The sequence below is a fragment of the Mastacembelus armatus genome, chromosome 6 (assembly GCF_900324485.2).
Source record: "Mastacembelus armatus chromosome 6, fMasArm1.2, whole genome shotgun sequence".
NCBI classification, from domain to species: domain Eukaryota; kingdom Metazoa; phylum Chordata; class Actinopteri; order Synbranchiformes; family Mastacembelidae; genus Mastacembelus; species Mastacembelus armatus.
In genome coordinates, this window is record NC_046638.1 from 10399171 (window position 1) to 10413195 (window position 14025).

The 14025-nt window shown below is 39.2% G+C and overlaps 2 protein-coding genes across 3 annotated transcripts in view; one reads left to right on the top strand and one right to left on the bottom strand.

Moving 5' to 3' along the window:
* Positions 1 to 4431: 4431 nt before the first annotated feature.
* On the bottom strand, positions 4432 to 6072 carry c2cd4a (C2 calcium dependent domain containing 4A). The gene is made up of 2 exons (XM_026311768.1): positions 5936 to 6072; positions 4432 to 5804 (listed from the first exon to the last, which is right to left on the bottom strand). Exon 2 carries the CDS (start codon positions 5776 to 5778, stop codon positions 4432 to 4434), a length of 1347 nt encoding a protein of 448 aa, XP_026167553.1. The 5' UTR covers positions 5779 to 5804; positions 5936 to 6072.
* A 2735-nt stretch (positions 6073 to 8807) lies between these two features.
* Positions 8808 to 14025, top strand: part of tln2b (talin 2b) — a 70216-nt gene continuing 64998 nt past the window's right edge. Inside the window, exon 1 of one of the 2 annotated variants that reach the window (XM_026310622.2) lies at positions 8808 to 8921. The gene's annotated coding sequence lies outside the window, so the exon portion shown is untranslated. Of the gene's footprint in view, positions 8922 to 9089; positions 9300 to 14025 lie in introns of those variants that run through there. The other variant, XM_026310623.2, reaches the window with a different exon arrangement.

Consider the following 14025-nt stretch of genomic DNA (forward strand, 5'->3'; position numbering starts at 1 on the left):
TTCATTCACCTAGATAAATAATTATATACTGTATTAATGTTTTCACTCAGAAGAGCATTGAGTATTCCCAACAGATAATGCATATTTTGTGCCCCACCTTATTTTTAGATGCATCTATTGATGGCTGGTTTTGGATGCAAAGAGCATGTCGGAAGCTGAGATGCATCTGAATGAAACAGACAGAGACAGTCTCAATCAACTTATGTGTCGAAATAAAAGCACCTCACACATGAAAGGCAGGATCTCCATGGTTTCCCCTGGAGCTGGGCCTCGTTGCCATGGAGGTGGAAAGCACTACTGGCAGAGGGAAAACACAGACACACAGGCAGGAAGAGCATGTCATCTTTCCATGTACCTAATCATGCAGAGTACATTTTTTTCTTGAGTGTAAATAGACTTGTCATTCTGCTGTTATCACGTTTTTTCTTTAAAGAGAATTATACAATTATATATTGTATCATATATATACAGCATATTATAATTTTTAAATTCTAAAATTAATAACATATCAGACAAATACAGCTATTCATCAGTTTCCTCCACTTGTCACATGACCTGTGCGTAGTAGACTGTTTGCCTCACTGTGTAATGGATATTCAGACAATATTGTGCAAGCACTGCTCTAATTGTCCTATTGTGCTGTTCCCAAATGTGATCAAACAAAGCACAGAGGGCAACTGAAAAATGAACACACACAACCATGCAAAGCCTCATGGTGAGTTATTATTAGCTTCCACTTCTTACCAACATGCTATCAAGATACCCAGAAACCAAACATTCAGGCTTATGAGTAATTTCTTTCCAAAGTCAGGTCACCGTTGAGACGACTGCATGTGCTGATGCCTACAAAACAGAGAAGGGTTGAGCGAGTTTAAACACGATGGCTCTGTTTATATAAGTCTGATCAGATTGGAGAACGTCCAACCTACAGTATGTTTGGTTGTTATGTACAAAACAGGTCACGCTTGGACACAGCTCCATACAGTGCCGGAGGTGATTGAGTGGGTGGTGTAACATGGGGCAGGTGCACAGGCTAAGTGATGAGTCTGCTACGTGCAGATACAGCATGATTTGCTCCTGGCCTTATCGTAAACTGCGAATGACTATACAGATGTCAATATGACGGTCACATGAAGTTGATTTTGTGCCACTGTTAAACAGATGTCACAGATGACAAGTCACAGGCAGAATAAATGACGGTCATAGTGACAAATGAAAATGTCAAAAAAACTGGGTTCTATTTGTCAAATAAAACCATAAAATCATAAAGTAGCTTTTTCAATCAGCTCAACTGATTTTTACATAAATGTTACCATATCTTACTGCAATTAAACACCGCAAACTCCGGTAAGTTTGGAGGATTATTGGCTATTGCCAGTGTGTGGGTTTATGTCCATGTGCCTGTTGCAGTCAGATCTGATTTCATTGTGTCCTACGGCAAACTAATGACGCAGCTAAATTATATTGTGTAGTCTTCTCACTTCTGCTTATCTGGTGCAACACTGACCACTGAATGGAGAGTTTACCAGGTTGAAGAGTGGGTCATAAACAGTGATGTCATGGCCTTGAAATAACAATCACTCACAGCAACACTGACCTCATGGAAGATTTTGACCTTTTTTAATCAGGTAATTTGATGAAAGCTGTTTAATATTTTTACTCAATATCAAAAGTGGCTTTTGAAAAGATGTATCTCACTTGTTTTAATTATAATAATTTAATTATATGTAGCATATATCCATGCAGTATGAAAAAGTCAAGTGGGAGATGGATAAAAAACTAGAATAGAGCTCCACTAGCTTTCGTCAGTCCAAATCTAAAGCAGGTCTTTCCCTAAGGACTCAAAAAGGTGGAGTGAAGGACCTACTTGTGACTACACTGGTCAAACATGTTAGCAGTGACATTTTAAGGTGTATGTTATATGTTTTGGCACAATATAAGTGCCTGGTAAAACAGAAAACAAGATAAGGGAACAGGGTTGAACAGACTCATTTACGTAGGAAGCTGTAAAAAAAGACAAGTGAGATATGGTAAGGGAAGGAGATAGTTTGGATTTCTTCATAAGAAAACATTTAATTTTAAAGAAGCTAGAGAATAATGAATATGCTTGAATGAAACAGAGATGAGTTATAGAGAGGAGATTGATATTGAAGCATGCTGAATGTCTAGTAGTTGTTGTCAATTCCACCTGCTTACTTTGAAACTGTAAATGAAAATGTCAATGCACATTAGCTGGACAAAGACATCCTGGTGCATGAAGGTAACCAGGCAACTGTTTTCAGACACTTGAGATTAAGCCAGCGTACTTCCCCCGTTGTGCATCTACATTTATGATGCACAAATCTTACAGAGACAGATGTCTCCTAGAAATAATATGAAATCACTTCTAGTATGCAGTAGTAAGTACAGAACACTGAAAATATTGTACACACAGCCAACAACTTTATATTTTTATTTCCACTGTAATTGTTGTACTATTGCAGTATTCTTCATGTGTAACATGTTGAAAATGAAAATACATAAATGAATTCTAAATGTGTTATTAAAATATAAGTAATAACAGTGTGTTATAATTAAAATCGTCTCTTCTAGCTCCATATTTATATTAAATGTTTTGCATGCATCAGCTTTTACACTGCTTAAATACACCTTTAAAGGTTCCATGTAATAGCATTACTACATCCTAATATTAGTGTGCCTTGAGTGTAAATAACTGAGCTTTTGAAGAGAAAGTTTGGAGAAGTAATATATGTAAATATGTAATATGAACTGAGTTGGTACTTAATGTTTTTATTCGGTGCTCATTGATAAATGATAAATTTGTGTATGTGTGCCACTAGGCCCTAATGCAGCTCGAACTAAGCTTCTGCTCTTTTTGACTATAGATAGATTGGTGGAAATCCCTTCAAATCCTATCAGTTGTTGACCAGCAAGGGGAATCACAGGTAATTCTCATTTATTACAGGGTATTTCACAGCTGAGTCAACACTGATTACAGAAGTGGCCAATGGTATCAGCCTCCTTGCAGGATCTGGAAGCACAGAGCAGTATTGTTGAAAAATGTAGGCTGAAATGATATGTGCCTATGTATTACAGTGACACAAAAGCTTTTGTACTATGTCTTGTATGGTAGAATCCCCAAACCCTTATTTCCATCAAAACAATTGAGACGGGATTTCAGGCCTTTGTGACTCAACTGAATCTGTAGGTCAAAATGAAAGTGGATTACGAGCTATATTTTTCCAATAGCTTTTCTCAATGGCAGAATCCAACCTGTAAAATCTGGTAAACTATTTGCGTTATGAAGCATATACCATTAAGTCAGCTGAGCTTAAAACTCAATCTTCCAGCAGCTTGTTGTTTGGCACCAGCAGGTATTTTTATGTATTTGTGAATGCTTACCATCTGTTCACATTACTGTATATAGTTTCATCATATATACCAGAAACTGTCAGTGCCCTATTAGATTTTTTTTCTGAACCCTGAGAAACCTATTAATCTTTAACTAGGAGCTGTAGTGGCAGCAGGTGCTTTTAAGTCTGATCTTTATTGCTAAACGCAGCAGGTCATTCTTGCCTGGAATCTACATTAGTAGCTCTGTTCAGTTTGCTAAACGTATTTATATTCCACAAACAGATGCTGTTTTCTGTCTTCATAGTGTGTGCTTGCCTCTGTAGCTGTCCAAAAAGATGCCTGACAGAGTTATATTGTAAGGTGAGCATCCTGTATTTACACAAATTCCTCATTTTTTAAAGATTTGCTTATATTTGAATTCTAGACTGAACTGATATTTTCCCTTATCTCTCTGAGTCACACTGTTATGATCAGATAAAGACAAATAATTTGCTGATTTACTAAAACGTTTCTTCATTATTGTCTATTATATGGAAACATAGATGATTAATAAAATGCTAATCAACTTGTATAGTACTGTTCTTACAGCTTGAACTGATATTCTTGAAACATAACAGTAAATGTTTTGTATCATGTAAAAAGAAAAAAAAAACAAACAGGTGGAGCATCTTTTGTGCTCTGTTTAAAGTTATCCATATTCATCAGAATAAAGTCCTCGCTAAGGTTTCTGGTTTCTGGTGATATTTTTAATCACTGGAAAGGTCATGAAGAAAACAACGAAATATGAGCCGGTGGTTGTCTCAGGCCAGCTGATGCTGTAGCCACATTAACACCCCAAAGAATGAAAAGTCTGCACTGTTAATTATCGTTTTAATATTATTATGATGTTATAGGCAACTATAAAGTGATGGTGAATTTTTTTATTTTATATTTTTATTTTATTTTTCTAAGAAATCTTGAGAATAGAATTCTGAAAAGTTGTATTGTGAAATGTATTAAAACAGACAACCTTAGTGTTTTCTATAATTTAATCATTATAAAATCTCATTTTGTAATACAAAAACCAAAAGACATACTTTATATTGTTACAATGCTAGAAAGAGGCAAATCACAGTCACCCAGAATATAGTCTCTTTTGAGGGTGGACATTTTGTTCACCACTTTAAAGCGTAGAGACCGCTGGCTGAGGTCTTCCTCTGAGATGCCGTCAAAGAAGAAATCCTCATTGAAGATGGGGTTACGACTCTTTCTGATGACTGTGCTGCGTTGCTTCTGGACTTTTCCGGGAACCAGAGAGAGGCTCACACTGCAGTTGATAATCTTATGGTCCACAGAGAGAGGGTAGAGTCCCTCAGCGCTGATCAGTCGAACCCGTAGCCTTTGGTTATCTGAACAGTATTCAGCTGAGAGTCTAAGGCTGCCATCTTTCCCAATGGGTACCATTTTCTCCTTCATTACCCTCTCTCTGTGCAGTGTCAGGTCCATTGGGAATATATTGGGTGGTGCTAGGCTGTAGTTGCTGGGCAGGCCTTCAGCTAACCCCTCTGATGCCCTCCTCATGACATTGGGGCTGTTATCTGTGGAGCTGCCTTCATCTGTGGACAGGGAATTGTTCCTGGACACAATTGCTTTCCTCATGTTCCTTGACAACAGCAGTTCATGGCTCAGTGTTTTGAAGAGGGAAGATTTGGCAGGACACCTGGACAGCAATGGAGAGTTGAAAGGGGAGGATTCAGTCGAAGAAGTTGTATCGCTGTCCACAGTGGCCTGCCAGTTCAGGGTGTAGCCTTTTGGGGAAAGCCTGGAGGTCAGGGTGTTAAGGCTGAAGGAGGAAGGAGAGGAGGAAGGTGAGGTGGAGGGGGAGACTGTGGACCACGTGCTGGATCGATTCCTGGACAGCAGAAGTGGAGAGGAGCCAGGATCAGAGTGGAAGAGTGACTCTTTTCTCCTGGTGTGGGGGCTCTCTAGCAAGGTGCAAAAGCCATAGCAGGTCTGAGCTTTGGCCAGGTGTGGTAGGGACAAGGCAGCCTGACTCTGGGGATCTGCATTGGTGGTCTCTTCATCACTACAGCCATCACAGGGGCTCTCATCCACACTTTCCACCTGGATAATGTGTGGGCTAAGAGGCTCGTAGTGTGGCACCTCAATATCAGAACTAGCTCTGTCACAAGGAGAGGCCTTGATCACACAAGCAGCCCGGTTCAGCTCTGTGTTTTTCACGTCGTGCAGCGATGGGATTGTTGGGGGGATGCAGAACTCTGGTATGTTGTCAGGGGTGATGACATTAGGGCAGAGGGAAATTTTTTTAGGTTTATCAGCTTTTTCTCCGAACATGACGTCACCAATTTTAAAGCTGAATTCTGCTGATAGATTAGGCAGGTTAGATCTCTCTACTGATACACGGATCTTCTCCACTACCCACATGGATCCTCTGATTGAAATTGAAAGCTCTAAAATAAAAATAAAAAATGTTCCTGTGAGTTTATGCATTGTGTTTTCTTTACAAACACTTACAAAATATCTGTCAAAAGAAAATTGTATCATAATATCTACAATGAAATCTGCAGGAAGGTTTTCTTACCTTGTATTCTGAAGATACGGGTAATCCTCAAGGTTGTCAAATCGAGTTTCACTGATAGCTCCAACTAAAAGCTCAGTGTGAAGAAACTTTGAGGCTCTCTTGACAGCAGATAGAGGTTCACTCTTTTCAAGAGCAACTCGTCTGTGGCTTTTTGAGACACGCAGGCAGATTAAATGAAGCAGGGATCCAGCAAATCTAAGACACGCCCCCTGTAATGCTCGATCAGGATCCTCCCTCTCTCATTCGCCACTGGTTCCCATGGAAATAGCCAAACCACAACAGAACTCGGTGCCCCTGTAGTAGCCCCTTTATTATTTACCAAGATACCTTATCTTGTTAAATTAGTTTTATCTATTTAACAGTACTACTGTTAAATAGTACTACTTCAAAACTGTTTCTAAACAAATGGCAGGCTTTCAATTCATGTGTTTGTTTTTCCATTTTCTTAAATTAGATGGTGTGAATGACCTTGTTCTGTAAAAATAAACAAGGTGATCTGATAAGATAATGATTCCGAACCATTTTTGAACAGTTGTAGTGCTGTTGGCATTAAGTGCAAGCTAAGTGGCGGCATTAAGTTTAAACTATTGGCTTAAACAACTGTTATTTGTATATTTTACCTGCTAATTCCAGTACTGAGTGATATCACATTCAATTTCAAAGAAATATTAAAATCCTTGACACATTTTCATTTCTCCATCATCACATCACTTTTTCACAATTCTGGGTAGCATTTGAATCTCTACATACTGTACATGTCCCTGTAATGGCAGCCTTAAATATTTGGTATCATTATCATTAGGATCTTGACTTGAAATTTAAAACTAATTACAATTGATGTCTGCACAGTATGAGTTTGACTTTGTACTTACTTATGATACACGTGTGGCAGTGAATCAATTATAAAAGCGCTAGTTATTCCAGCAGTAACAAATGAGTCACTGTGAAATATGAATGTTCTGAAAAGATGGCTGCCAGTTAGAGTAATGAATAGACTGCAGTAATTTGTGCAATTATCACAGTGTGGACTGCGGGAACTATTAAATTAGCTGCTAAACTGAGGGATACTATTTTATATTTATATCACCATCATACAGTACATACAGTTCAACTTTATCAACTAACAGCTCACCATTACTGCATCGCTGGCACAGCAGAGAATAATCTATCTTCAGCAGAGATGTGGTTTCTGAAAAGTGTTATGTCTTTAACCTTTATTGAAACACTAAAATATTATGCTACCCTCTTGTGGTTGTGCATGAAGTGAGTTGTAATTTTGGTAGCACTACAACCTGGCACTTATTACAATCACTGAAAATACCTTTTTTAAAACTTTTTTACACAGTCGAACTGCGCAAAAAAACCCCAAAGGTGCCTGTTTTGTATGCGGTTGTGACAGTTTTGTCCCTTGGCTTTTCTTTACTCTCCATATTAAAAAGTGGTAAGGGAAAAGTTGATGGATCCTGTTAAAAAGCTTTACTTTGAACAGGACAAGGTTCAAGTGGAGCAGCTTGACTACCATGTGTTACCAGGCACTAAAGGACAGCATGATGTTAGTGCTAAGAATATAGCAGAACAGTATCCTAAATGAGCTACTTCTCAGAAATGTTTTCCATAATGCTCAGAACACATCAGCCTAACTCTTAAGCATCTTGCAGCTCACGAACCAAAGTGTAAGGATATAATGAATTTGAGATAAATGATAAAGATATTGACCTGTCCAGCGTGTACCCCTGCCTTCCACCTGAAAGAGAGCTGGGATAGGCTCCAGCAGATCCCTGTGACCCTGGTTAAGGAATAAGCGGGTATAGAAAATGGATGGATGGATGATAAAGATATTTAAAAAGGAAGATATTAGACATGCACAAACAGTGCAGGATGGCATCCCAGCTCTCAGTCTCAGGGTCTGTCAACTTTGTCTTTTTGTGTGTTGACCTGCAAGCATCAAAATCATGAATACAGTTTTTAATACAACATGCAATTGGCAGGAGAAGGAATTTTAACTTCCAAAGTTGAACGTTGTCTGGTTGTCACCACCAGTAGATTTTAGGAAATTTCTTAGTATTTACTGAGATTACTGAGATACTGAGGGAGGTGTGATCCAAGCAAATATATTTTGAGTATTCATGCGTAGAGGCAAAACAATAACTTTGCATATGAATATGTAGCAAATAAATCCTGTCGTGTGTCTTTATCCAGCCTAGTCATGTCCTTGCATAGATGCATGCATATATCCATTAGGGGGCAGTATGTGTTTAAAAAACAACAGTACACCCACTGAAGTGCCAAATTGACATGTGTTAGCCTGATTCAGTAGACCCTGATCTTACAGAATTACCAAAATTCTCATAAAATGCTGAATTAGGGTATGAATTCACCACTCAACATGTAACCCACCTGCATGGCAGCCATGTAGGCTATCCCTTTAAATAGGATAATATTTTCCAATAGGCATTTTGTTTGAGATGTAGCCTATTGCTGTAATATCGTTATCGACAGTATGCACTTTGTGATCCTGATCGTATGTCAAACTGCGATTAAAGCAACGAGGAGTGTCCTCCCACTGATGGCCAGTCAACGCTTTGGGCAGGTGTACTCCACTGCTCAAATTCAAACCATTTTCAAAATAAAAGACAAGTCTTTCACATCTTCCGTGCGCGCACGCATGCATGCCAGATTTATTTTATCTCTCAGGATTGCTCATCCATATATCAATATTCCTGATGTTTGAATCTATCCCGATCGGGTAATATCTTTAATGATAATCAGACATCATGGGCGAGTGTGACGCGGCTTCCTTTTTTTTCTTCTTTTTTCCAGCGCATAGATAAGTGGTCTTTTTTTTCCCCCTCATCTCTCTCCACTGTGCGATAAACGAGGAGGGGCTTGATGCCGTGGAGGAGGCAGGCAGAGCTGACCCGCTCGCCGTGTGTGTGTCGCCTAGGCTTAGTCAGCTCGCATGCCATTTACGAGTGACAGACATCAGGTAGGATTTCACCTTCTTTTATTTAAACCAGATTATTATCCAGTGTCTTGCAAAAAAAAAAAAAAAAAAAAAACCAACAACAACAACAAACAAACAAAACCTGGCGCTGTTGTTCAAGGTGCCGTTCGTTCCTGCCGAAAGGGCTCAGCACAGGGAGGCGGACCGCTCGATGTTCGCTCAGGAGAAGCGCTGGAAACATTTCATATTAAACAGCCCGCTGACGACCTTTTCACACGGTTAGCGCGATGCATTCCTCTCTGCCGAGTCTTTGCTCTTTGGATTTAACATCGGTCGATTTGCTGCATCTGGTGCGTTTTTATAAGCCCGTCAACCCTGCCTCCTGTGACTGATTCATTTTTGACACTGACAGATAAGAAGGTACTAAGATGAATATTTCATTGACCTAGTTGTTTGCGTGTTGTTGTTGCTGCATGTTAAATATTATTATTATTTTTTGGCTTTGGCACCTCGGAGGAGGTTAAATAGGCAGCTGACGTTGTCCAGGTTTCAGCGTGCTCGCTGTTCTGCAAAGAAATGTGCTGTACAGTATAACTTGGACTTGACCTGAATGTTATCTGGCTCGGCTCAACATCAAAGCGGACAAGGACGATGTGAGACTGTAGTGCGCAAGCAGGGATGTAACCAGTGATGATTAACCTCATAGGCTGACAAAAATGTAGGCAGAATATGCAGAGGATGGTCTATGATTGTCAGTTTGGTCAAGTTTGTTAAGTCTGTTAAAGCAGAGATCATTTGCCCCAGTGATTAAAATAAATATATAAAGAAAGAAACACAAAACTGCTATATCATGGATCCCAGTGGGGGAAATTCCTCCTACCTTTCTAACACCTACTTGTTTGCAGAGATCAGAGTGTAAACTCACCTGGTTATTTGCTACTTACTTCAAGACACCAGCAGTGAAGGAGGCTGTGTGCCCTATGACTTGAAAGGATGTGGTTGCCACCCTGCTGCCTTATATAGATGCTTATGTCCTGTACTTATAAAGATATATTTTATGAGCTGTGACATATGGTTGTTGCACACAAGTACATGGCGGTAAATGTTCCTTCACTGCACCAACTGGGTAGTTTGACGAGGGAATATACAGTAAAAACCTTACATACTGAATCTTTCCATGTTTGGTTTTTACATATGCTACATTAGCTGGCGGAACAAATGTGTGAGTGTTTGGCTGACTCGCTACGCCAAACCACATTAGCTACACGTCAGCGTCTCTTGACATAGTCATTTACTGAAGAAGGTTTTTGGCTGCCATCACCAACAGTTTGAAAAATATCATCCCACCCATCTATTGCATAGAGCAGCAAATCCTGCCATTTTAGCCAACTGTAAGATGCATCTTTGATTTCAAGGGCCAAGTCAAGGATACTCATGTCATGAGGAGGGTCTCAAACCAATGCAAAAGAGTGGTATGTTTTACCTGACTGATGTAACTACAAAGGTCAAGCTGTCTCAGCATAGCATAGATAGCAGTGTTGGTGGAGTGCTTACAGTAAGGCAGTACTGACGCAATAAGGGCTTGATTCCAACTGGGAGTACCCATACTAAAAATGTACTCCCTGGTGGTACTGTAAGACACCAGTTAGTGAAGCATAAAAGCATCCACGAAATGCATAATGGGAAATTGTATTTGAGGTCCTCAGTAGCATGATGAAAAACATCAGAATATTCTTCCATTTTACGAGATGTTCTGTGTTACTCAATGATTTTCTGTCATTTATACTGTTGGTTATCAGTAGATTTGATCTTTACAAAGTAAATGGTGGATAGCTGCTTTCTGGCTTTATGTAATTCATCCTGCTAAAAGGTGTACTGTTCAGTGTGCAGGTATATACGGCACTCTAAATGGGAATAGATTGGATATTGACAGTTGGAGTTAAGTTTAGTTATGGTACTGAAGTCTGCCTCAGGTGTGATGGATAGAGGTCTTAGTGAATTGCTGTGCATCAGTATATAATATTACATATATACAGCTATCCATTTTTACTTATGTTTTTCTCTATTTTATATATAAAGTGCCTTAAGATGATCTTTTATTGTGATATAGCAGCAAAAAAAAAAAGATTGTTGATTGGGTGTTTTTTAAAATGCGTCAATAGAAAATAATCTCCAGATAGTGGTGTAGCCTTGACAAACCTTTGAGCTGGATTGTCTGTAGGATTAATGTATTTATGTTTAGACTAGCCTTAACAGATTTGCTCATACTGCGTGCATGTTTATGTTTGTTTTTGTGTCTGTGGATGGGCACAATGTTTACATTAGAAAGAGGCAATAACTTGCATTGGTGCATTCAGATATCTAATTTCGTGAAGATACTGAAGTCTATGTAAATCTCAGCAGTGGTGCACTCACCTGTTGGAGCACAATATCGGCTCTTTGTTTGCCCATATTTAATACAGAACTAGTGACTTTTCCAGTTCCAGCATCTACAAGGAGTACTGTACACTTTCCCACAACACAGTCAGCAGATATAATTAGATCACAGCACCACTAGTGTCACAAGCTCACATGCAGCAGGCATCTGCCGACAGCAACTGATAAAGGCTTACCGTCCCATCAGACAAAACACTAGATGCTATTCACAAGATACACGGCTATGAGGAAAGGTTTGACAGTTTCTAAGCTTGTATCAAAAGAAATAAGCTTAAAGCTTAAAACAGTAATATTGTATCAACTAGCACAGATTTGTCCATTGTCAACATTCTATACGTATTTCTCTAACCTTGTGAAATATTAAATACTGCTGTTTCGCTTTACAGTGGTAATTAAAACCAAGCACTATTTAAAAGGTGGCTTTTTTCCACTCATTGCCAGCTATTGAAGAGGCCATTACCACAGTGATTCCGTATTATGGGAAGCTATTAAGGGTATCTCTGCTACAACAACTTTAGTTCACACTCTGAGCTCAGCGTCTAATTTAGTGGAACTCACAAGTTTCAGACATGATCTTCAAATGCGATGCATACTCTCATGAAGTGCTTTTAGTCAGTGTTCTTTTAAATTCTGCAACCCAGGGAGAAATACACAATCTTCAAACAGCGTTACAAATAACAATAACAAAATCATCCATTCCCAAGTAGGTATTTTGACCCATAAAATGTTGAAAACGAAGAACTGCTAAAGAAAAAGCCTGCACTGTATTTTCCTACAATTCATTAGAAAGTGATTTTCCTCTCAGCTGTTACAGTTGCTCCGTCATCAAGAATACGTTCCTGGTCGGAATTCCCCAGGAAATGTTCAGTTGGAGGGTGGGAAGTAAGGGTTTTAGGAGTCACTGGAGAGTGTGATTGTTGAACCATATTTAATGCATGAGTGTGTAGGAGGTGGAAACTAAAACACACCCCATGCTGTTGCTGCGACCCAGCCTTTGTGTTTTGTGTTTACCATTGAAATAGATCTCTTTTATATATTTTCTTGCTGCTGTCTCTGTGGTCACAGCCTCTTTAGGGCCTGGCTCGCCTCCAGATCTGCTTCTATAGAACAAGAGGTAGATGTATAAGCTGGCTGCCATTCTCACTCCTCCACTCATCAGTCCAAAATCATATTTCCTGTGTTTTTCCTAACAGATGAATGTGGCAGGCAGTCAATATGTAAGAGCCACAATGCAGATGGGCCATTTTTGTCATTAGCAAACACTTGACCACATTCCAAATGTGCTTTCAGATTTGAAGTAATGTTGGTCTCTCTTGTAATGAAAGATTTAGTGGGGTAAGATTAAATTGACTGCATGCTTGATTAATAATTGCTGGCCATTATATGAGTGATTTCAGTATCAGTACATTGACATGTTTCTCAATAGCTGTTCCTATAATGTTTGATGCCATAGAGTTGCAGTTGACTCTATTATGCTGAGACAGTTGAAATTGCAGAATTAATTATAAAACAGTATAAATGTATCGGATATTGTTTTTTGACAAGCAGAAAGATAACAGATAAATATTAATATAAATATGCATGCAGAACATCACATCATTTATGAGTGCAGAATGTAACAAACAATAGGTGATGTAGTACTGCACTGAATACAATCCTTACAAAGCTGGACGTGGTGGCTGATACAGTGCATACCAAGTGTGCACTGTACATGTGGTATTAAACTGATGCGGCTGTGCCAGTGATGCGTAAGCAGCCTCAAGAAGTAGGTCAGTAGATGCCGGTGTGGTGTGGTTACGGTGGGGCAGTGGCACAGCTGGTGGCATTTCTCATCCGCGGGTCAAATGAGATGCCACTCTGAAGTAGCCGACGAAAGGTCTGACTTCACTGTCATGCACACAATACATGGTTCGATGGCATAAAAGAAAAGATCTGAGGGTTCCCTGAGCACCAGCTGTCAGCTGAAGTTAAAAGCTGTGTGCTTACCTTTGACTGCCTTCCAGCTTTTATATATCTCTTTATATATGGCTTTTTGGATATATTTCTGTTGTTGTTAGCCATTCATTCATAATTCTTTTTCCTTATATTTTGTGTGTGTGTGTGTGTGTGTGCGTGTGTGTGTGTGTGTGTGTGTGTGTGTATGTGTGTTTATTTTGAGGTCTGGCTGTTATATTATTGTTGGCCCTGACAGATACTTTAGTGTATGTGTTGAAATTTTAAATAGTTCGCTAGCTTGTGCAAATTGTTGACAGAAATATCAGCAAATGCACTTGTGAAGTATCAATAAACCTGTGTGCAATTAAGCCTGATTTTATCTGGGAAGATGTCACTGCTGTGACTACACATTTAATCTTTGCAGATTAAGGTAAAACTCCTTTGTTCTGGTTTTATGAAGGAGAACTGGTATGATCAGAAACATGACCCAGTGCCAGAGGCAAACTGATCAGCAGTAGAAATCATGTTCTTTATAGCCTGTGAAAAAAAGCTGAACTAAGGCTGTTTTGTCTTTGACATGTCTGTGTAACAGGCATGTCATTGCATTTGAGTACAGGAGGAGCGGATGACATTACTTTATTTTTTTTTAAGAGTGCAAAATGCTGCTTTGGTATTTAGTGGTCACAGAATACATATTACATAGTTTACCATCTGCTGGTCTTTGTTTAGTTATAATGGTTGCTTGTGCCCATTGAATAGTGACTTTGTTGTAACC

What these genes read in the sequence shown, in the direction of transcription:
- c2cd4a (XM_026311768.1), bottom strand. Translation starts at nt 5,778, where the DNA reads ATGTGGGTAGTGGAGAAGATCCGTGTATCAGTAGAGAGATCTAACCTG.